The 24,911-nt window shown below is 40.9% G+C and overlaps 1 protein-coding gene across 2 annotated transcripts in view; it reads left to right on the forward strand.

The window, feature by feature from the left end:
- POU6F2 (POU class 6 homeobox 2) overlaps positions 1–24,911 on the forward strand; it is a 310,874-nt gene that overhangs the window by 261,591 nt on the left and 24,372 nt on the right. For both annotated transcript variants that reach the window (XM_083468803.1, XM_083468804.1), the window contains exon 6: positions 15,864–16,010. In XM_083468803.1, the coding sequence (XP_083324929.1) occupies positions 15,864–16,010 (147 nt within the window). The remainder of the gene's footprint in view (positions 1–15,863; positions 16,011–24,911) is intronic.

Genomic DNA, 24,911 nt, shown 5'->3' on the forward strand with positions numbered 1-24,911 from the left:
ACAATTGGTTGTTGACAAAGGACAGCTGGACCTATAAAGGGCCCCATTAGCTTCAGGAGCTTAGGGCCTCATCAAACCTGAATCCAGCCCTGACTCTACTGTTGCAAGATCTTTCCCCCATTGCAACCAAGGCAGTTTTTGGAAACAAAGTTGTGGTATCTGGCTCTGGGAAGTTTCTAGGGACAAATGGTGCCAAAACCGAGGCCAATATAACATGTGCCCAAGCTTTGTTAGTGGATTCGACCATTTTAAGCCACCCAAATTACAATATATAGCACCTTCAGCAATCCCTGCTGCAGCAAGGATAAAACAAAATTAGAAATTATTTATATATTATTCCAGGGCTATTTTTCTAGAAAAAGAGGTGCTGGAACTCACCATGATCACCTTCCTCATTCTCTTAGGATAGCAATGGTGCCCATGTGAGAGATGCTGGAATTGAGTTATGGAGAGTTCCAGCTGAAAAAAGCCCTGATTATTCCAAATATATTTAAGAACTCACAATCTAGAGGGGGGCAGGGAACCTTGAAGAGCCATTTGGAAAATTCTTATCTCCCTCCTCCGTTCCAAATCATCTGAGTGACAGTATTGATAACCTCCATGTTTGCTGCTGAAGATCTTTTATTTAACTTCTATTTCTTCTAATGTGATAGCAACATGTACCTATTTTCTCAAGATTACCAAGCATGTCCAAAAAATGACACTTCAATAAGCACTTTAAAACAGATTATTTTTCCTGTAGTATTGGGTATGTAATATATATGATGTTTTAAAGGTATTTATAATTTGCAGTGGGTGGCATTAGAGTTTTTCACGGGGAAATGTAGCAAAATGCAAAATCTTCTGAGCATAAGGCATACACTTTCACAAGTCACTAAACAACAGTGACTTGGAACACAGGAAACAGTTTTTTAGCCCCCGGTGGGGAGGGGGCTACAAGTCAAAGAGGAGAGGAGTCAGCAAAAATATATAGTTGCCTTCAAGAGTGCAATTATTTTTTTTAAAATGTGAAAACAGTGACTTGAAGTGTCAGCATATATGTGGGTGTATCTGTATTTATGCACCCATATTTTCAATCTATACGCAACAAGTATCAGATATTCCTGTTTTAGAGCATTGTTTATAAAATAGCCACTAGTAATATTCTCTAGGGAAGGATTAAATGTTTGATGCAGACATATGGAACAAAAGTTAAGGTAGTCATGTTTGTTAAAGCCGTTTGGAGATGGGGTAGCCTGAAGAGAAGTGGTCCCCACCTGTTGTTGTTGTTGTTGTTGTTGTTGTTGTTGTTGTTGTTGTTGTTTGTCTGCAACTTCCTTTTATGTAGAATCCCGTGGGGAAGGGTGTGGCTGGGGGAGCCTGGGCAAGTTGCAACAAAAAGGTTAAGAATGCAAGCTTCATTAACTACAAACCCCGAAATTTGGGGTCCCTTCCAAACCAGTGCCAAAGTTTTGCAGTCGTTTAGCAGTGTGAACCCCACTTTTTGCAAGTCAGGTTTTGTAGTTAACAACCAGAAATCCAATACTGTATTGTCCAATTCACTCCCAACTAGTGCCAAAGTTTTGACATAACTCTGTCTCTTTGGAAAGCAGAACGTACAAGTCAATAGTTACAAATATGGAGTTTCTTCTAGTAGCACCTTAAAGACCAACTAAGTTAGTTCTTGGTATGAGCTTTCGTGTGCAAGCACACTTCTTCAGATACCCCTTTGGTATCTGAAGAAGTGTGCTTACACACGAAAGCTCATACCAAGAACTAACTTAGTTGGTCTTTAAGGTGCTACTAGAAGGAATTTTTTTGTTTTGACTATGGCAGACCAACACGGCTACCTATCTGTAACTGGAAATATGGAGTTGTGTTTTCTTAAAGTACTTTTTATTGAGATTTTTATAACAAATAAAACATTTCTGATTTTTTTACAATTCCAACTGCAGAAACCTAAGGCAAAGGGCAATGCGAAATGCAGATTGTGGATCAGAAAATGTTCAGTACATGCAAAAGTATCTATACAAATGGCTGAGAGGCAATATTGCTGGAAGGCCTGTAGCCTTCACAATGCTTACATACCATCCAACTTTTTAAGATCAAAAACCAGGATGTGTTCCTTCTGGGAGCAGTCATGTGACCCATTCCACACTCTCACCCTGAAGAAAGGGCTGTTCCGGGAAGAAGGCACAGCACAAGTAGAGTTTTCATTGCAAAACTACTGCAAAACTCTGGCACCAGTTTGGAGAGGATCCCAAATTTTGCGGTTTGTAGTGAATGAAGCTGCTGCTTTTTATTCTTCTGTTTTGACTATATTTTAATAGTCCTTTAATTAGTTGGAATGTAAATCTATTAAATGAGGAAATTCATGTGTTAAATTCGAAACAATTAAAATCAGCTAATTTTACCAAGCATCTTGGTTCGCAGAATTGGGTGGTGCTGTCTAATGAAAGGAATTTGAAAGCTCCCATGGGGTGAGGGACTGGGGTAGGAAGAATGGGACTTTCAATTGCATCCCAAAGAATGATAGGGAGATCATTCACCACCTGCCATACTTTGGGTACTTCTAAAATAGTTATCTGGCTCCCGGTACTATTTTTTTCCAAAAGGAGTGGAGAAATAAGCAATGCCCCCCCCCCCACACACACACCCTATCTATCCATCCATCTAGGACCTCTTGTATATGTACAGCTGTACCTTGTTTTGCGACCGGGATCTGTTCCGGAGCCCCGGCCGCTAGCCGAAAAGGACGCAGGACAAAGTGCTGTGTCTGCGCATGCGCAAAGCGCTATTTAGTGCTTCTGCACACGCACGAGCTGCAAACCTGGAAGTAACCCATTCTGGTACTTCCGGGTTTGCTGCAGACGTTCACCGGAATGGACGCTAGACAAGGTGGACGTTTGCGGAGGTTTTACTGCATTAAGATAACAGCTGGCTGGCAGATTTTTTAAAAAGATAAGTAAAAAAGTACTGTATGTTAGACATATTTAAACATCAGGATGTTATACCCAATAAATATTTAATAAATAAACAACAGTCTTAAATCTTCATCTCAGTACAGCAGGCAACTGAGACATTTTGAAGACATATGAGATTTGGGCATCTAAGAATTGAAACCCAACATTTAAAAATTCTGGGTTCTCACTACAAAGTTTTTAGCCTTATTGCTTTGCTAAAGATTTGCCACCTACGGCCCTTTATGTATTGAACTTAAGCTATAAAAATATCACTTCTTATTGATCACATGGTTATTAAAGTCAGCCCAATGCCCCATTTATATGTCAAACACTTGTAATATTTCCTGTAAATATTAGAACGCAGGAGAAGACTCATAATACTATGGTATTCAGTCACATTAGAATTGTTTGGCTTTTCATCACTGAAAAGATAATAAAACTGTCATAAAAAGTTTTATTAAGCACACCGTACATTTATCAAGGCAGTCTACTTCATTTATACATGTGCCCATGCATGTCAAATACATCCATGCAAGCTGTTTTAATAAATAGTACACGTGTCTCAACAAAGCTTATTGTAAGTATTGTATAGTCTCTTGTTGCACCAGGGGCTGTTAATAATAATAATAATAATAATTTTTATTTATATCCCGCCCTCCCCAGCCAAAGCCGGGCTCAGGGCGGCTAACAACAATCAAATAAACAATCAAATAATAACACATTCTAAAAATATTTCATTATAAAAATTAGTTAAAATCAAATTGATGGCAACCGATTAAACAAAATTCTGTGCAGGTTGCCAGAGGAGGGAGTCAGGCTGCGCCCTGACCAAAAGCCTGGCGGAACAACTCTGTCTTGCAGGCCCTGCGGAAAGATGTCAGGTCCCGCAGGGCCCTAGTCTCTTGTGACAGAGCATTCCACCAGTTTGGAGCCGCAGCCGAGAAGGCCCTGGCTCTAGTTGAGGCCAGCCTAACCTCTCTGAGGCCTGGGACCTTGAGGATGTTATTATTTGCAGACCGTAGGTTTCTCTGTGGGGCATACCAGGAGAGGCGGTCCCGTAGGTACGAGGGTCCTAGGCCGTATAGGGCTTTAAAGGTTAAAACCAGCACCTTAAACCTGATCCTGTACTCCACCGGGAGCCAGTGCAGCTGGTATAATACTGTATAATAATGTTCTTAGCCTTTAATGGCTACCGCCTGCTTAGTGTGCCCCATGAAAAGCAAAGGAGACAAGTCAACAGGTTCCCGTTCAAAGCTTGTTTTCAAGGCTCCTTGAACATCTAATGACATTTAAGAAAGCTTCCAAGAGAAGTCAAGGGAGAGATCTGTAGATCGCCTCCATGTCCCGTCCCCCCAAGATGCCTTTACCATCGCCAGATTATTTCATATGAGTAATCGAAAGAAACCTTTTGCCAACCACTAGGGAGCATTTTACAGGTGGGCTTCGGATGGAGCCTGAGTGCAGCCCTGTGAGCAAGGAGGTGTTTGTAAGCATTTCTAATGGCATTTTGATGTACATGTACAAAATTGATGTCGGAAGGATCATTGTAAAGTCCCAAACAGTGGAATATTGAGGACATTTTCAGATGGCAGTCAGATTCTAGCTGGGTGAGCCCAGTGTATTTTCTCATGTCACAGTTGATTAGGTTCACAGGGAAGTGGAAAGAGTAAAAAATTCTCTTATTACTTCAGCAATGCCATATCAGCCTCTTTTCCCTTTGAATGCAACATTAGTTTTTGTCCAGAACTCTAACTGCTTTCTACAGTTTGGGGAATTGTAAAGCAGAAACAATTTTCCCAGCTAGGCTGACCTTCACAGTAATAAGAAATGACTGGGATTTCTCTCTATTTCTCAAACATTTGAGGTGGGGGCACAGAAAAGGAATATGTTTGTTTTACTTGATATTATGTTGTGGGCATCTATTTGGCACTTTGAATCTAATTTTTTTCCATTCAGGAGATTACATGCACTGTGGCACTATCTGACCCATAGTCAGGTGGCAAGTGCATTGAAAAATGACATTAATGTCCTTTAAACCTTTTGTTATCAACACAGAGATGGCATTTTGGTTTTGCCCATTATTGGAACACACTGTTTGTCACTTTTGGGAATGAATATTTTCATTTGCTCTCCTGCACTTACTCAAGTGATAAGCAGTGATCTTGAGAAATCTGAAAATTCTTACTGCACCAGGAGAATTCCCAAGGCATTTAAGGCAGCCTTCACTGGAAAGCTGGCGCAACTTCAGCACTGCTTTACTGTACCACACTGTTCCTATATAAACAGAAAGTAAATTTATTTGTTTATTTATTAAATTTGTATACTGCTATTCATCTGTAGATTTCAGGGTGGTTCACAAGATAAAAATGCAATATAAAAACACAAAATACGTAATAAAATAAAGAACAAAAACCCCCACAAACCAATAAACCCCTCCCAAAAACATTATTTTTTTATTTATGAAACGGTAGCATAAATCTTTTGCACAAAGCAAAACATGCCATTTTATTTAATTATAAGAAAGACGTCACTATTTTAAAAAAATCAGAGTGCTTTGCAACAGTAGTACATAAACCCACCCAATAAAAAGCTAAGGTCAGAACTCAACTGAGTTCTCCAAATGTTTGGGTGTGACTGTGGAAAACAGAGGGAGAAAGCAAAGGAAGAAATTAATTTGGGGGATTGTGCTGAAAAGGGATTTTAAAAAATGGGAATGTTCATTTGGGAATGTACAACGTTTCTGCAAGATGAAACCATGAGAAATACTTTACATACATATATAATTTTATTTGTATGCCTGCTTTCCATAGGTTTCAAACCATGCTCAAGACGGCTTGCAACATGGAAAAATACATAATTACAAACATAACAGAAGTAGTCACAGGCAATAAACAGAACATCAAAAAGTACACAACCAAACTGAAAAAACCACATAACCCATAAGATCTAAATAAAATACAAATATTAATATCAATAACAGCAACACACCCACCCCCCAAAAAACCACCCTTCCAGCCAAGATTTTGTTCAGCAGCCTCAGTTTTGGTAGCTGAAGTCAGTCAGGGCTCTGCCCTCCCAGGTCAGATAGGAAAAGGACTGCAAAGCAGGGAGCAGGTCTTCCAGGAGTCACAGCCAAAATGGAATTAATTGAGGAGAAGAGTAAACTAATTGTAGAGATCTGATGGAGAAACAAACATTTTGGAGAAAATGAATGGGAAGTGATTTTTAGGATATGCATGAAAAATGAATTGGAAGAATTATTCATTGGCAAATTGATTTGGAGAGATATGGGCGGGAAACTAATCTTGGGGGTAAATTAATTGAACAACACCCTCCACCCCCACCCCACCCCACCTGCCATACCCTTGGTTTGTAACCTTGGTTTGTAGCACTTGTTTCCACCTAGCAGCCCATCACTTTGGACTACTCATGTTGGCATGAGGGCAACATGGTTGACCTGTACTTAGTCCCCAGCACCTGCAATTCAGTTTTATGGTTACTCTGAACATGGTGATTCAATTTAGCTATCATGGCTTATAGATAGTCTTCCATTGATAGTGGCATTAAGTGGAGTTTGGAATGTTTGGAGCAGGGAATGAATGGTAGAAGGGCCTTGGCTTATTGAGTAGGGCTTGTAACACTACCTTCCTACATTTTGGAGGCAAAAACGGCTGCCTTCGGCTCCGTCTTAGGAGACTGAAAACAAGGGGATTTTCAAGCATATAGAACAGTTTTCTTCACTTATGGGTCCCCAAATGTTCTTGGATTACAATTCTCATCATCCCCAGCCAATGTAGGGACAATGGGAGTTGTAGTCCATCAACATCTGGAGAACCAAAGCTGAAGACCAGTGATATAGAAGAACACTGCAATACAGGGTTGGTGGACCATCAGTGCATCAGAAGTTGTGCAGGTCTGTACTAAGACCAATAAAATGAAACCTGTACTCACGATGTGAATGTGTGGTTTTCTTTCTCTTTTTAATCTTTTTAAATTAGTGCCCTCTTCTGTTAATCACTTAATAGCTCCTTTTAAAAATAATATTTATATTTCTATGCATAATGGTGCCTGCCACTGAGTCACATACAAGTGGTCCTAGAGCCATTTACAATGGGCAGCAACAGCAGATCACCTCCCACAGGATGGCATAGAAATTGATAATAGAGACCCTACAACTTTGTACAATCATATCAAAACAGTCCTATTGATGGCTTGTTGTTTCAGTGTAGTGTAATGTTCACCTACTGCAGTTGATGGTTGTTAAATGGAGCAATTAGTTATCACTGCCATTTCTAGGAATCAAAACAAGAGAAATAGGAACAAAAAGTTTTGCTATTCAAATGCAAAACTTGGGTGATTAAGAAATTTCTCCAAGGTCACATAGGAAATCTCTGGCAAATCTGGACGTGATTTTCTAAAGGAGGACCAAACCTTCTATATGAAACATTAGCTGAGGCTATATTTCTTAATTATAAGTTCTCATATTAAAATGTTACAAAAGTAGAATGCAATTTCTTTACCTTTCACATTGATGAATGGTTTCTCACTAGTGCACAATAAAACAGTTCCTTTTATAATGTGCAGTGTTTCAACCAGTGTTTCAGAAAGTAATGATGAAACCAAACTTTTTATTTGATTAATTGAATGTAGTTTTTATTTCCTATTGGCACTGATAACTTATAGGTATTAAATGAATGGGTGCTTTTAAAGTTCCGCTTTTTGGCAAAATGGAAATCCTGCAAGATAGGGAACACCTTTTATTGATTGCATGTTTAGTAGAGCAAATTAGGTTTCCAGACCTTAATCCTCTATGAAAAGCAGAAAAACCAAAGAATTGCATCAATGTTATTCAGCTGCTTCTTTCCGCTTGATTACTGGGCAGAACAAGAATCTGATTCTAGATGTGACGAAATTTCTCTCTACAATAAAGCTATTTGCAAGGTACTTTGGTTTGTTGCTATTTTGCAAATTTGCAAAATTCTTGAAAGATCACAATGAAGAAAATGTATATGAATGTAGGAACATTTTTGATTGAAAGAGAATTTGATTTCATCGGCATATGATATTTGCTTAGCATAATTTTAGCTTTTTTTTCTTTGGAACTAATAAATGAGAGAATCTTCCCACATATTTAAAATTGTCATAAAGTGACATCGTACCAAGTTATCTCAAAGTAGACTCAGTTATAAACTTTGCAGCTTTTTTATAGAGTGAAATGAATAAAATATTTCCTTAAATATAATGTATGCGAGAAAAGAGAAATGCTTAATATGACTCTTTCAAACTACAGGGTGATACTATACAATAATTGGGCATGTTCCAGCCATGATCCAATCAGACTTTCACTTGGAAGTCTTATTGATTTCAATGAGAGAGCGCTAAACACATATATTTAACTCTGCATAGAAAGCAATTGGCCTTTAAGAGCTTTGCATCACACCCATTACACTGAAATACTGTACTTTATGAATTTACAGGTAAATTCATATTTATTTGCTTAGTTTTACCCCACCTTATCTTCCGAGCACAGCATAGGTTAAAGTATTACTCAGCATAAAAATACTTCCTTGTTGAGAACCATTCCAGATTACCCAAAGGATCACATCTCTTGTTTCAATTTCCACTAGAAAGTTCCACCTGTGTCTACTTTTATAAGTTCATGTCAGTACAAAGTCATATTAACATCCTTATTTTATTTTTTTGCAAGGCAGGGACCACTATTCCCAAAGATAGGGGCCTAGCATAAAGTGATGTTACTGTAATTAAATATGGCTGACTAGGAACATTCAACATCTGTGACATTCACTGGTACTGGAAACTACAATTAGGAGACAAAAATGTGGGAGATAAAAGGAAGTTTTACTGAGGCAGTGGCTGTTCTTCGTAAGAAATATTCTTTGTTTTCAGAGTTACCTCAAGTCGGTCCCGGTCCCCCCCCCCCCGGCTAACTACATGAGGTCGTGTTCTCTCTTCAGTTCTGAGGATAAAAATTTGGCTCTTGTTCTGTATTAGGAGGAAAGGATTTGAACTGTTGTACAAGCAAGCAATGTCTTTTGCTGCCAAAGCCTGCCTTTATTGAGCTCTCACAAGCATAATTGAGGTTGTACAAGTTACTGTGTCAAGGTTCCCAAGACTGAAATCCATGTAGACATAACAATGTTTACATGCACACCGTTTGCTGTGTGGTTTCTTTCTGGAAACACCACCGCTTACTTATACACAAGGCTTTGAAACACCTCAGGTCTGACTATGTGACCACAAATCAAAGTGAGAAAGGATCTAAAGGGAATGCAAAAGGGTCTGGTCAAGTGCCATGTCGATATAGACTGTGAGCCTGAGAGGAACATCATTGTGCTTGAGGTAGCAATGATTCCCTTCACGGTGCCTCACACAAGAAAATGCTCATATCCAAGTGATTTAGGTCCACTGAAGTCCATACCTTTACACTGCTGGTGTTATGTACTGAAGTTCTCACCCTGGGCCAGCAGGGGGATACTGTAGATAGTTATGCAAATAAGGGATCGAAAGTGACGTTCAGTGATTGGATAGTTTTAGAAAGTTGTTACAGTTACGTTGTACTGGAGCTCTATATAAGCAGGCTGACTGAACCCTTCAGCTCAGTTCTGTTCTGGCCTCTGAATAAACAAGAGCTGTTTGAAGAATCGCTGTGTCGTCTGATATGTTCACCCACAACTTAACAGCTACTCAGAAATACTTTAGTAAGAGGAGTAAGGCCCTTGCATTTTATTGGGTTATTCCCTTCCCATTGTGACTTTGGAACTTCTCTACCTTCAGTGGAGTTATTTCTGAGGTACACCAAAAGGAAAACAAAACATACTCAGAGTATAGATAAATACCAAGTACAAACTCGTAAAACATCAGTCTGTCTTACAGATACTGGGATTTTAAATGGCTCTGCCATGTTAATATCTATAGTACATATGAAGCCAAAGGGCCCTAATCTGTATATACCCAACCTTTAAATAAAAAAACCCCACATTTTATTGTGATCACTGCATGTTTTCATCGACTTGAAAGATATCAAAATCAGACCTGAGAGAAACTTAGAGCTTTTATTATTTTTTACCACAAAAAATATCCTTGTTTTATAAAGTGCAAAAGATTGCCTAAAGGGTCCATAAATATTTTGTGTGATGCTGGTCAAGATATAAAAGTAGGAAAGAGTTGATACATGAAGAAATTCCGCTGTCTATCAACAATGCCTTGTGGAAGAGCAAGATTTTGTGAACTGTAAGGCAATAATGTGAGATTTAATGAAAAACCTACAGATTTTCAGGTTGTTACAGATTTCCAGATTTGCTGTGGAAAAGGTAGTTTGCCATTTTTAATTTTGGCTGCTTTTGCTCAAGTCCACCTGTGGTACTGTACCTATATTGGAGCATCATTCTTCCTTTCTTTATCCCAAGAGTATTTATCCTGCTGTGATATCAGGTGTTGTGGGTCTCCAAACAACAGTCCTGCCAATCACACCTGGTTCTCTGCTTCCTCCATCACCAGGATCACAGCTTAGAGGGAACTACAGGAATTACAGCTCAGATTTTCTCTCGCACACCAACACGGGGCCCCTGACCTAAGAAGCTGCAACACTACAGCCAGTTGCTGAAATACAGATTCCCAAACCTACAGCCTTCCCTCTGTGTAACTGGTCATTGAAGGAAGTAACAAGATGCTCCCTTTGTGCCACCAGACTAGCTACCTGCCACAGATCCTGTGCCCAATTTACGTGCCACCTGCCTAACATATCAGTCCATTTCCACCTATCTGAAGAAGCTGGGTTCAATACAGCCACTTAGCCTAGGGTGGAATCTAGCACATATTAAAAAAAAAAAACACTGTGAAAATGCTTTAAATATATATATATATTGAATTTGCCATTAGCTTACCATCACCATCTAGTGTCCCATTTGTATAATGCACTTAGACTTAAAATGTTATATTTGCAACTGAATCTGGTGAAGGAAGAGTCTGTTGCTCTCTAGATATTGCTGGGCTCTTAACTCCCATCAGCCGCCAGTCATGTCCTCACAAGTTGTTGAGCCAGAAACGTTGAGGTGATGCAGAAATCGTGGGAAAGTGGCATACTATTGTGTCCTGTAGCTCACCTGTCTTCCAGTTTGAAAAGATGCAGCTAGCAAGTTACTCATTACAGCTTTCTGGCTGGTTTGACAAACCTTCAGTTCCCTCCACATATTAACAGTAATGATGGCCCAGGGAGCAAGGAACCAGTACTTTCCCCACACTGACCCTGATCTGACACACGTGCTCTCTGTTCATGCTGCAACCGTCCTCATCAAAAGATTTCCAAATTGTGGCTTTGACTGAACAGAGCTGACAAGAGTAAAATGCAATAAAAAATTAAATAAATTCAGCTTTGGAGCATGAATGGGTGGCAGATAGAAGTTGCACAAAATACATTAAGGATTCAAGAACACTAAGAATTCAGAACACCCGGTGTGCCGTTTCCTGAGCTTCTTAAAATAGCTTTAACAAAACTCCACCTGAAATTACCTTGTTGTTAAGGCCTGAAATTGAACTGGTCCCAACCCTAGCCAGTAACTGTAAGCCCTGTGTAGCCTCTCTAATAGACCCCTGACAGAGCAGCGTCCATAGCGGGACTTAGAGCTCATTTTGGCAGTAGGTGTCTTGCTGGCACTGAATCTCATGAAAGTCTGCCGAGGAGGGAGGGTTCTCTGTGGAAACAATTTCCACATCAATCCTTGGGCATTCCCTTCATATACAGCTCCAGTTATAGCAGAATCATTCGTATGACATTCAGCCTCTAGAGCAGAGCAAAAATTACAGCCTGTGACAATATCGTTCTAATTAGCACAAAAACAAATAGGGTGCTTTTTGTTGACAAAGAATTGCATACGTATTTCTTTATTTGGATTCTAACTTCGTTCTCATTTCACCTGAAGCTGAGTCAAAACTACTCAGTTTTTCACAAAACCCTAAACAGCTCACCGTTTTGGCAGTTTTTCAATTCAGAAATATTAATTTCTTCATTCACATTGACCTCACTTATCTTCATTTTCAGTTGCCTTCATTTTCCTACAGTGACATCCTCGTTGGTGTAATCCTTGATTGTATAGATCTTGTGGGATCTTTGTAGGATCCAGCAGATCCAGGGAGGAAACAGGGACAGCCATAGGAGACAATAAAAGACTGGAGGGGGCCAGGCCCCCACAAAGTTGATAGGCATTCCCATTCAAATGATCTGTGTGCATTGCACCATGTGATCAATTATGCAGGGTTTATCTGGGCCCCCACAATATTTCATTCAAGTTGACACCCCTGGGAACAGCTGAGGGTGCCAAAGCAAGAGCTGTAGGCCCAGTGGTGACAAAGGGGGAGAGTGAATGTTTGCACAATATTCAAATAAAATCAGAATTGGAATTTTTGTACATTTTGTTTCACCTGAGTTAGTGCATCACCAAAGCACCATCTGAAAGTTGCACACACACACCTGTGCCAGCGCGGCATCACAGGTATTGTGATTATTTTGTGTGTCGGCCGCCAACATAATTCTGATCCAGTATGTTAGTTAGATACACTCTTGTATGGTTAGTATCGCTGCCTGGCCATCATATAGTAGGACTCATGAAATTGTGTTTGTTACTGTACAGTGCTCTGATAGATGACTAGTGTGAAGGTCTGAAAAGCTGCAAAATGAAGGACCCAGCCCAACAAAGATCTTCTTGCCATTAACCCTGTGCCCTGATTCATCAGGTGGCACCCAAACACTACCGATGGCCTGCAATGACACTTTGCCTTTTTAGGTATACGCATAAAATGCCTTAGATATAATACATTTCAAAATGTATGTCAATCAATGAATTTATTGATCCAATCAACAGATCTCACAATCAAACAATCAGTTAACATACAAAATAAGACACACAGTTAGGGAATCTCAAACAGATAGGAAAATATGATTGTCTTTCTTGGATCAAGATTTTTACATATATTCCTGTTCTCAACAGGAGATTAGCTATGGCTTTCTTCTGTGCATTGACCATGTTAGCAGACTGAGCGGAAATAAATTATTATTTTCTTAGTAATTTATCAACTTACATATTTGACCAGCAAATATGCACCCCTTTCCCCTGATAATGTGAGTCTGGACCGGGTCCTAAAAGCATTCCTTAACTTTCTTCTATCACATTTATATCCTAATCATACGTTATCAGCATATGCGGATATGCAACAACATCCTCACAAAAGAACACTTTTAAAAATAATGCTGCTTAAATACATTTACAGCTGGAAATCACTTGTTTCAGGGCTGCTTTGGGATGGCAGCATTTTGGTTAGGTTTCTAATTTGATCACACTAAAAATGGCTGGAGACCACCCATAATCTTTGCCACATAATGAGTGGAACCAGGATGTATGTTGAAGGATATGCTGTTCTCATCACCTCAGGTTGTGTCAATTCATATTGAATCAAGTCAGGTTGCATCAGCAATATCCCTATCAGAACTTATTCCTGAGAGCAGTAGATTTGATTTTAAGTAGATTTAGACAGCAAATATCTCAGCCACAACAAATGTATATAATGAGCAGATATCTGTGAAAACCAGCTATTTTTAAAGTCACTGGAAAAACCAAACCTTTTGATATTGTGGTCTACATATTTCTATGATGTTAAGCTACTAAATTTAAATGCAAAAACAGGTTTCCTCTCTTTAGTAGGAAAAAGTATTAAATAACATGTGAATTGATTATTATAATCCTAGGAAGCCGCAAATTTCCTGTGTCAAACAACTGTGCACAGAACTTTTAAGAAAACAGAATATTGTTCAGGGTTTTAGTCTTATTTGTTTTGTATTTTAAACTGTGTTTAACTATTTTCTGTGTAAATCACCTTGAGGTGGGGGTTTAGAAGGCAATTAATAAAATAATAATACTAACTTACTAAAATTTAGTGAGAATTAAGTGGCTGTCTGAGTTGAGGGTGGGTGGCAGTGCTTTGCAGTGGTTTCAGGGCTTACTTGGATGGTCGGTCCCAGAGGAGCCCAGTGGAGCTTTCAATGCGGAGTTCCTCAGGGCTCAGTTTCATCCCCATGCTATTTAACATCTACACGAAACCGCTAAGTGGAGTCATCCAGAGTTTTGGGGTACATTGTCAGCAATATGCTGATAACACACAGCCCTACTTCTTTACATCTGCAGGTGAGGCAGTGGAAGTGCTGGACCGTTGGCTTGCCTCAGTAATGGACTGGATGAGAGCCAACAAACTGAAGCTCAGTCCAGATAAAACTGAGGCACTGTTAGTGGGTGGTTATACAAATGGATGGAAGGTTGCCTGCTCTTGATGGGGCTATGCCAGGGGTCACCAACCTAAGGCCCGGGGGCCGGATAAGGCCAGAGGGACTCGTTTATCTGGCCCGCCACCTGCTGCCACCTGCTCTTACCGGTGCAGCTTGGGGACACACTTCCGGGTCGGAGGAGCACCGGAAATAGCTTGTGCGCATGCACACAGGCCTCCTCCAACCCGGATGTGCACCGAAAATAGGGTCATGCGCAAACACTATTTCTGGTGCACATCCGGGTCGGAGGAGGCCTGTGCACATGCGCACAAGCTATTTCTAGTGCTCCTCCAACCCGTAAGTGCACCGAAAATAGTGTGTGCTTACGGCGCGCGCTCCCCCACCCTCACTCGAGACACCGACCCAAGGCAAGGAAAGCTTGGAGACCCCTGGAAGGAGTGGGTATACTGCTTGGGGGTCCTTCTGGGTCCATTCTGGATCCATTGCTTGAGGCTCAGGTGGCCTCAGTGGCACGGAGTGCCTACCATCAGCTTCGGCTGGTGGCCCAGCTGTACCCCCTATCTTAGGCTGAATTCCTGCAATACGATATATGTAGGGCTGCCTGTGAAGATGGTTTGGAAATTTCAGCTGGCGCAGAATTCAGGGCAAGATGGTTTCAGCATATTACACCGATACTGGCCTGACTGCGCTGGCTGCCAATTAGCTTCCTGGCCCCATTCAAAACGCTGCTTTTGATCTATAAAGCCTTAAACAGCTCATGACCACAGTAACTCAAGGACCACCTCTCCCCATATGAACCGACCCAGACTCTGCAATCATCTGAGGTCCTTCTTCATGTGCCTCCTTCATGAAAGGTTCAGAGGGTGGCAATGTGAGAATGGGCCTTTTCTGCAGTAGCTCACCTGGTGCCAGGCATTTGGCCAGTTAAACAACCTATGGCCTTTTAAACCATGCTGGGGGGTATTGTTTTGTTTGTTTAGAGAGCCAGTGTGGTATAGTGGTTCAGAGAGGTGGACTCATAATCTGGTGAACCGGGTTTGATTCCCCGCTCCTCCACATGCAGCTGCTGGGTGACCTTGGGCCAGTCACACTTCTTTGAAGTCTCTCAGCCCCACTCAGCTCACAGAGTGTTTGTTGGGGGGGAGGAAGGGAAAGGAGATTGTTAACCGCTTTGAGACTCCTTAGGGTAGTGATAAAGCGGGATATCAAATCCAAACTCTTCTTCTCTTCTTCTTCTTCTTATGTTAAGTATTTTTGTGTTTTTAAACTGTAAGCCGTCCTGTGATCCTCAGATGAAGGGTGGCTATATAAATTTAAACAACAACAATCCTCAGGTGAAGAAGTCCCTGCAGATGGAAAAGATTCTTTGGGCATGTTCCTCTTGACAATGAGTCACTTCATGTGGAATCATTTCAGCTGATCCTAGCAGGACTTGCAAAGAGTTTGGGTTCAAACTGGCCGATAACGCACATAATCTAACAGGCTCTCTAAACACGGTGAAATTTTCAGATCAACGGTACTTTCCCATCATGCTGATACCCTAAGATCCATTAGCAGTATATAGGTATGTAGCAGCTGAGTTGCTATGAGTGGCCTTACGCATTGCTCTTTTCTTCCTTTTTTTCCAGCTGGTTAATAATCCTCTAGCAAGCCAAGCAGCGGCAGCAGCGGCAGCCGCCGCCATGGGCTCCATAGCCAGCTCGCAGGCCTTTGGCAATGCACTCTCCGGTCTACAGGGGGTCACAGGTCAACTAGTCACTAATGCACAAGGACAGGTGAGTGGAAGACAGGAGGAAACAGTGAATTCATATGGCATATTGATTTGGGGTAGAAATGAATTCCTTATGCATGACCGCAATTTCTAGCTGCACATATATTGGTGGGTGAGTAGACTTAAATAAATCATTCTTCAGTCCAGTCCTCTTTAAAGTGGCAGCTCTTCATACAAGAACTATGTTTCATACAGTACCTACAAATGTATGTGTTTAGGCCTCTCATCACACAATATATTCTGTGTGTGTGTGTGTGTGTGTGTGTGTGTGTATGTAGGTGACATACCTTTAAGTACCTTTAAGCTCGTGATGAGATCAGACAACTTTATTGAAATCACTGTCTAATAGCAAGTTCAGCTGGTGAGTTGAGTGGGACATGATGACAACCAACAATGGGCCACTGAAAACAGAAAGGCGATATCAGATGTTCAGAGGAGGGTTATGACAAATGAGTGGGTCAAAACATCACAGTATGGGCTGAGCATGCTCTGTGGGCACACAATACTGCTGATGAGGAAATGGGAAATCAGCTGGAGAGGAAATAAAATATCCTAGGGGGGGGATGGTTTGCTGGCTAGAACATTGAACAGGATCACCTCCACAGCTCATTTTTTTTGCACACCCTGCTTCTTTCATATAATAAAGACCAGGTATGTAGCAAAGAAGGACACGGGTGGCGCTGTGGGTTAAACCACAGAGCCTAGGACTTGCCGATCAGAAGGTCGGCGGTTCGAATCACCGTGATGGGGTGAGCTCCCGTTGCTCAGTCCCAGCTCCTGCCAACCTAGCAGTTCGAAAGCATGTCAAAGTGCAAGTAGATAAATAGGTACCGCTCCGGTGGGAAGGTAAATGGAGTTTTCATGCACTGCTCTGGTTCGCCAAATGCGGCTTAGTCATGCTGGCCACATGACCTGGAAGCTGTACGCCAGCTCCCTCGGCCAATAAAGCGAGATGAGTGCCACAACCCCAGAGTCGGCCACGACTGGACCTAATGGTCAGGGGTCCCTTTACCTTTACCTATGGAGCAAAGAAAACCCCTGCAACAGAGCAATGGACTAGCCTTTAGTATTTAACTCCCTATTACTACATTTATTTTAATTGTTCACCATAATCCTACCCACACATGATGGCGCATCTACATCTGACCTAGAGGAGCTACTGAAGGCCTCCCTGGTCTGGCAATTCATTTTAACGTGAGGCACTCCTTTACTTCCCCCAGGAACATGAAGCAACATGTAGTTCTCCAACCCACGGCACATAACTTGGTGTCTCCTTTTCTTCCAGAATTAACCTGTGCCCCTTGGGCTTAGGTGGAAAGCAAGCTAATGGATTCTCCTCAAGGAGTCTTTTAGCAGCCTTGATTGCAAGTAAATGACATACCGCCTTCATTTGTATGATTCTTCTTGATATTACTTCTCTTCATATAATAGTCACACCATTGCTGAAGCCCACGAATTAAACATAATTTCCCAGTATTCTATTAACCACGGCGGGGCGACCTCACACAGGCACCCCAAAACCCCTCCAACCTCTTGTAAATGCTTATTCCCAGCATTACTTTTAATAACTTGAAATCACAGCTATAGTATCATTAGTGCTTTTTTTCTTAAAAAATGTTTAGGGGTACTCTCATTTTCCTACTCATATTGAAATACTGCCCCTCAATGAGGCCAAACTTAGATTCACAAAATGTTTAGGGGGTATGCGCCCCCCCAGGAAAAAAAGGCCCCGAGTATCATTATTGACAGTCATTGAAACCAGTGATTGTATAGTATTTGTGCTTCCTCAAAATTCAAAAATGAAGAAGCAATAAATTCTTCTTCTCTGTGATTTGATATCACCAATTTACTTATCTGAGACAGAAGTGGCATTTATTTATTCTGTCCAGTGTGTTTAAATATTAAAAGGAGCACCCTCAAGCATCATGTTTTGGGGGTTGCTTTTTGAAAACTTATTATTAACATAGAGCATAAGCAAAGATACATCTGGAGCTCACTCTCCTCATCATATAAGTCCCACAAGGAAAAAATGCTGACCTTGTTATATTTACTGGGTGGGTACAGAATTGTTCCATCACTACCCCGAGGGTTGAACGATGGAGCTTGTCAAAGTGAGGCCTTATCTAATGAATCATCTTATCGCAGGTGCACACCACACATATTAAAGGAGGATTGCACGACCATTGTGCCCTCTACAATAACCTTTCAGTGTCTACTTTAACCCTTGTTTCAATCCCTTTTCATCAAAGGATCATTTTATGCAGCCAGCTTTAAATGGAGGCTCTCAAAAGCCTATTAAGATTTCTGTTAGGGGCAGAGTATTGGAATGGAAGAAAAGTTGGTTGTGATGCCTATAACTCATAGTCAGATCAGTTCCATCCAGAAATGTTGCTTGTTTATATCTGTGCTTCAGAAATAGTGCAAACTCTCCTCTCACAGGAAGCACTAGACAGCAGGATGTAAATTTAAGGCTCTGAAATATAAAACCATGGCAGTTTGTCAGTCAAGGGGTTTTTTTCTCACACTTCTTTCAGGCTCTCCCAGGAAGGCAAATAATTGGAATGTGGTGGTAAACTGTTGGGTGAACAGATTTCTGTGTTTGAATAATATCATGTAGGAGACTTACAGTGGCACGGAATATTTATTTTATAAACCAAATCTGGTCATCCCACAGGTTTCAGGGGTAGGCGGAATTTCACTTTTGCAAAACTCCAGAAGCCATGCAACAGTTAAAAATCTATGTGAAGGGCTTCTTTTAATAAATTTAGGATGGCACACTGCATCATTTGTCTTTATATTTTAAATCCCTGAAGGAGAGATCTGTTGCAGTGGGTGGTTCATAGGCTTTTTAAAAAGTTGCCCATTTCTGATTTTATTTGTGTTATTTCTACCCTACTTCTCATATACCAGGCTTGCATATCCAGATCTAATTAAAAATGAAACTGCTGTTCATTGTGCTAAAATCACAACTATAATTAATTCAACTGCAACCACAGACAGTCTAAAAAGAGAAAGCTGCAGCAAGCCAGCACTGCCAACTTGAAAATGCCTTCACTAACTAAAAGTTAGGTTTTCAGGAGAAATTTCACATGATACTAACACATTTTTAAAGCTCTGGAGTGGAAGTATAACTACCATTTTCCACTGACCATTGACCATGCTGGCTGGCGCTGATGAGACTTCTGGGCCTCTCCAACCCACAAAACTCTTCCCAGGCTGTGTCCCTTCTCCAGGCCAAATCCCTCACTGGCCCTACTCTGCAACCTCCTCAGGTTTGAATGGCTTGATGGTATCCTTGAGCTGTGATGATGCTTCTTGCCTGATGGATGGAGGGAATGTGTGTGTGCATGTGTTTGTGTGTAGAAACCTATGATATTTGCATGGGTGGAATGTTGTGGAAAGGAGAGAGTCACATTGCTCTGCTCACTCTTTCCTCAGGCCCTGATCACTCTGGCAGGCAGCCTCCAGAAGGCTGTGCATAATAGAACGTGGGTTGTGGGCTGAAAAAGGCTCCTTTAAATCATGGTTTTAAATAAACCATGGCTTAAAGTGAATGAGTAGCACACTGCTAAAATCACATGTGTTTTGCTGCTGTTGTTGTTGTTCGTTTAGGTACTGCTCAATGCCCAGATGACTCTAAAAACATAAAAACAAGTTGCACAACATTGTCTAAATACAGAATAATTTAAAATAAATTACAATTAAAATGTGCAATGAAACAATCCCATTAAAGCAGCACAGCAATTAAAGCAGTGTTCCTCACCGCACTGCTGCCTGTCCTTAGCCAGGGTAGATCATAGAATCATAGAACTGTTGGAAGGGACCACCAGGGTAATCTAGTGCAATTACCTGCAATTCAAGAATCTTTTACCCAACATGGGGCTCAAACCCATGAGCCTGAGATTAAGAGTCTCATGCTCTATTGGCTGAGCTATCCCAATAAACCAGAGGTTGTGAACGAGCACTCAAGGTTTGTTTCCCACAAACAAACCATAAATGGTAAGGCAAGCTTAGTTCTTAGCTTACTGTTCATGGTTTGGTTTGGGGGAAGCAAGCTATGTGTTCACACATAACTTGAAAGCAGCCTCTCTTGCCTCCCTGTCACAATGGAGGAAGAAGCCAGGGAGGAGCAAAGTGTGCTTTTGAGCAGGGTGTAACAGCATGCTGCTTCTTCATATTAAATTATGGTTAATTTATTTCAAACAATAGGTTAAAGTGATGTGCAAACCCGGCCTTTTTTCTAGCTATGAAGGAATTCTAAGCAAGTGAACAAGAAGTATGTAATGAAAGGACGCTGCTGTGACAGAGAGGGGAAAGAAGGAAGCAGCTTTTTAAGGGTCCCTTCTAACTGGCAGTAGAATTTTGCCAGACTGCACTGGAAAGGTTGATGTGCAACTAAAGCAGTTGTTTTTTTCCTTTTAAAGTAGTACACATAGGGTCTGAAAAAATGAGGCAGACAGCACTGAAATACAACAGTTTGGCAGCATCAGTTTTTAGATTCTCCATAAAAAATGAATGAAACAAATGATGACCATTCCAGAGAAAACAGCTAGTGTACGGCAATCTTCGACAACCTGGTGCCCTCCATAAGATTTGGACTACAATTCCATCAGTCCCAGCCAGCACAGCCATGAACAGGAGGGCACCAGGGTATAGCATTTTGGTGAGCAAGACACATGAATGAGACCTTTAGTTTTATATTAATTAATTCAAATAATGATCTGTTTTAATTTTCTGAAAAAGGAAACAGCAAACACTATCCAAAGAAATGATTTGTCCCTCATTTTGTACCACAAAGGGATTAGGACTAATGCAACTATTCTAATGAAGCGTTTGGCTTATCTACAGGAGTTGTTCTCAAATTCCCGCAAGTTGCAAAAGTTTCGTTGAAAGAATGTTCTAAAACTTCTTTGGGGCACAGGAAATATAAATTCACCAGTCACTTCTAAAGAGCACTGGGACTGGGCTATATAACATCTGGATGAGAGTTGGTAGAATATCCACATGTGATCAAAAGAGGATAGATTTACTGGATATCAAGAATACCTCTACTTGAACAATTAGAGAAATGCAAAAAAGTACAAATTATGTTTTTCTTCACACAAGTCTCATCATTTTGCAAATGGTATATATGTAACCAGTGGTTATCCAAAATGATAAGTTTTAAAGGAAGACACCTAAATGCACAACTGCACTGAGGATTCCTAAAAAAATATTACCAGATTTGCTGTTTTCACTGATAAATGCAATTCATCCTCTCCCATCCTTACACTTCAGTAATTTACTTAACTTCAATGACAGTATGTGTGTTTTGCACAAGGGCTGCAGGCTGGTTTCTAAGATTGGCTCATTTTAACAATTAACCAAGTGTTCTTAGGAGAATAACAATATTCATTTTTGTTAGCAGACCTTGCAGCTTAGGTGAATTAGACTGAAGTAATCACTTACAGTTTCTGGAGTTCAAAGGCTTTATTCATGAAGGAACGATTTACAGGATGATTGGTGATAGTAGAGAAATAGCAGACATATTGTCTGAAGAGAACAACAAATGGAATGGCTCAGCTTTTAGGGGTAGAGTTAACTTAGACAAAGAGGCTTGCAAACAAGTGCTTGCTAGACAGTGCCCTCGTGTGGTTTAAAGTAACACATGTATTAACTACAAACAACAATAATTTTATCAGCTAGCATGACTATGTTATTGTGCAGGTTTAAAAAACTAATTGTTTTGAATATTGCTGCAATTGAAAGAAAAAAGAAAAAGTAATCAGCAGAGGACTCATGGGTGTTATGTCACAGAATTCATTTGCACTGAACCTATGCATCAATAGGAAAATCTTCCTGAGAAAAGCGCCTCATGCAAGGCTCCCACTAATTAGCAAACATTAACTGCCTTCGGAGAGCTTTAATCCACAATTAGCTCACGGGCTAAGCATGCAGGATGGTGTCGTTGATCCAGTTTGATAATGGGAGTACTTTGCTTCTCGTTATTCTGAAGAGAGGGCATCCATTGGCTCCTTGAGCATCTTGATGGTAAATGGTGCTAATAAGGCCTGATGGTTCTCTGCTCCTAACAAGCCTCTCAGCAGCAAGAGTGATTACAATGGAGATAGATTTGATGGGATGCACTTGCTTTTGTAGTGTCTCAGCTGCTGACACTCTGCGACATAATCAGGTCACAGAGCCGGTCACAGCCATCAGCAAAAGCCGTAGCTCTATCCCTCATTATTAAAGGGTATTATTCTGTCCCAGGCCTTCCTAACACAGCCAAGGGCCTTTTCCTTCCTTTTATATATATAATATCTATATGTCTCCCCCAACCCACTGCTGCTTTTTGGTAAAGCATTAACTCCCAACTAATAAAATAAAATACTTCATCAGCTAAAAAGCTAGTAAATTTTAAAGCAAAGGAAATAAAGCATCCCCTTTCAAACCCAGTGAAGGGATCACAATTAAATAAGATGGGGAATTTTTGTCACCATGCACTGCATGGTACAATATAATATGTCATGTGCAATAAAAAAGAGTGGAAAGCATTACAAAATAGGATCTGACTCTTTATGGATGGATTTGTAAAGTACCAAAGCATCTCTCTTTTGAAGAGACTCTGGGCAACCATTTTTAATGTTCCTGTGTCCTGTTTCCCCACAATTGCTTTTATTTTCTTGTAGCATCAGAAATACTTTCATTGAATAACGAGGACACAGGCACGGCAATACACTCTGGAGTAGTTCCACAACAGTCAATGGAACTACCCCAAATGAAATTTTCAGGTTGATGCAGTTTCAGGCAAGGTGATCCCCTCCAAGAGATGAAACTGGTGTGAAAAAAGGGACACTGCATTGTGCATACATTCATATACGTAATTTATTCATTTGCTGTGCAGCATTCACAGGTTCTTGTGTTTTAACAACCTCTTTGATCCGTGGCAATAGTGGGACAAAAGAAACATGTCTGCACAACATGGAAAATGATGCCCCTCTGAAGTCATTTTCAACTCTTATAAATAATACTCTATCCCCAGCCCAATGCTGTTATCTGCAGAATCACTTTCACCGGAGCAGGAAACAGCTTTTGCTTGCTTTGTGCTTCGAAGCATGGAAAAAGCAAAAGGCCTGATCCTTTCCCAATTGTGATTTCCCCATTTTAAAAAGAAACAACATCTATGTAGGTTCCCTGCTTAACTGATAGGAAACATGCTTATTTTGTAATTGGGCATGGCTACCCAACTACATGGGACGTGGGTGGTGCTGTGGTCTAAACCACTGAGCCTAGGGCTTGCTGATCAGAAGGCCAGCAGTTCAAATCCCCATGACAGGGTGAGCTCCCATTTCTCTTTCCCTGCTCCTGCCAACCTAGCAGTTTGAAGGCATGCAGTGCAAGTAGATAAATAGGTACCGCTCTGGCGGGAAAGTAAACGGCGTTTCCGTGCACTGCTCTGGTTCGCCAGACACGGCTTAGTCATGCGGGCCACATGACCCAGAAGCTGTCTGTGGACAAACACCGGCTCCCTTGGCCATTAAAGCGAGATGAGTGCCGCAACCCCAGAGTCGTCCGCGACTGGATCTAATGGTCAGGGGTCCCTTTACCTTTACCTTTACTCAACTACATAACGCCAAGCAAGGTCATCTTTCCACCTAGCCCTAAAAGTGCTCATTCCAAAAAAAAAAAAAAAAAACCCCACTGGATTCAGTGCATAGGACTGCAGCCTTTGTGAATTTACTATCAGAGTCTAAAGGTGGTGAGTCTGCTTAGAGCTTTGGGAAGGAGTGGTGTAGCTGTACATTTTCACTAGAACCAGGTCCTTCAAGGTAAGTGGTAGTAATGCTATCCCACCCATCAGCATTCCAGTTATGGGCAATGGGGAAGAACAAATCAAGCACAATGGGTGCGATTAGGGTTGCCATTGTCATCAGGGATAACAATTTTATGACAGCTTTTTATATACAGAGGGTTTTTTGGTTTTTTTATAAAGGCAGAATCATGTGTTGGTTCTGTCAGTGGGTTCTGCCTTCAGTTCCATTGTTTCAGAACAACAACACCAGGGCCTTTTTTTCAACTTTGTACTTTTCATTAAAATAAAACTGCAGTGAGTAGGTATCCATAATTATGTTGTGCTCACATAATTGTTTTTCAATTATTGCTTTTTTCTATGTTTTTAGCAGTTCTTGTTTTTATCTCTAAGCTGCCTTGAGTCCTGTGAGGGGAAAATGCTGCTGCTGCTGCATTCATAAACACTTTTCAGTAATTAAATGTTTCATAAACATAATTAGTGGTTCCTAAATGGCAAATTTTAAATTCCTGTAAAAAAATCCTGTTTTCTTCCATGTGTCTGGAACAGAATGGGGATATCCAGTGCAATTCTTCAAAAAATAATAATTTGGTCACTGAGGCAAGACAAGCAAAAATATAGTGCAATGTGAAACTTTGTGGTATAGCCTCTCTCTTGCCATGTGGTTAGGAATAAGCTAAATTATTGCCAGCATCTGAATCACGTTGTGCGTGGCCAAAAATGTATGCTACATATGCTTAAAGAGCATAACCATGGCCAAGTTGTTGCTACACTTCAGTGAGCTTTAAAATCAATATACTTGCCTGAGGCAGAGCACCTCACAAAAAGGCCTCTAAGGCTGTTCAGTCCTCACTGCCTTAGGATGCCCCTCTCTGCCTGAGGCTGTTTCTGCTCCGGCCTCACATAATAACGTTCACCATTCCCGCCACCTCTTAAGTTCCACAGGTGGGAGTATTAATACAATTCACCTAGGTGCTTGAATGCTTGTGGTGTCCAGTCTTCTCACTACCAAACAGCCAATGGTGAAAGACACTCATAGTGCAAAGTTGTATTGATTGCAAAGGAGAGCCCATAAAGGAAAATGCTACATTCATTAATGGTAAAAGGGAAAACTCC

This window comes from Podarcis liolepis, assembly GCF_965112155.1.
Source record: "Podarcis liolepis genome assembly, chromosome: 12".
NCBI lineage: Eukaryota > Metazoa > Chordata > Lepidosauria > Squamata > Lacertidae > Podarcis > Podarcis liolepis.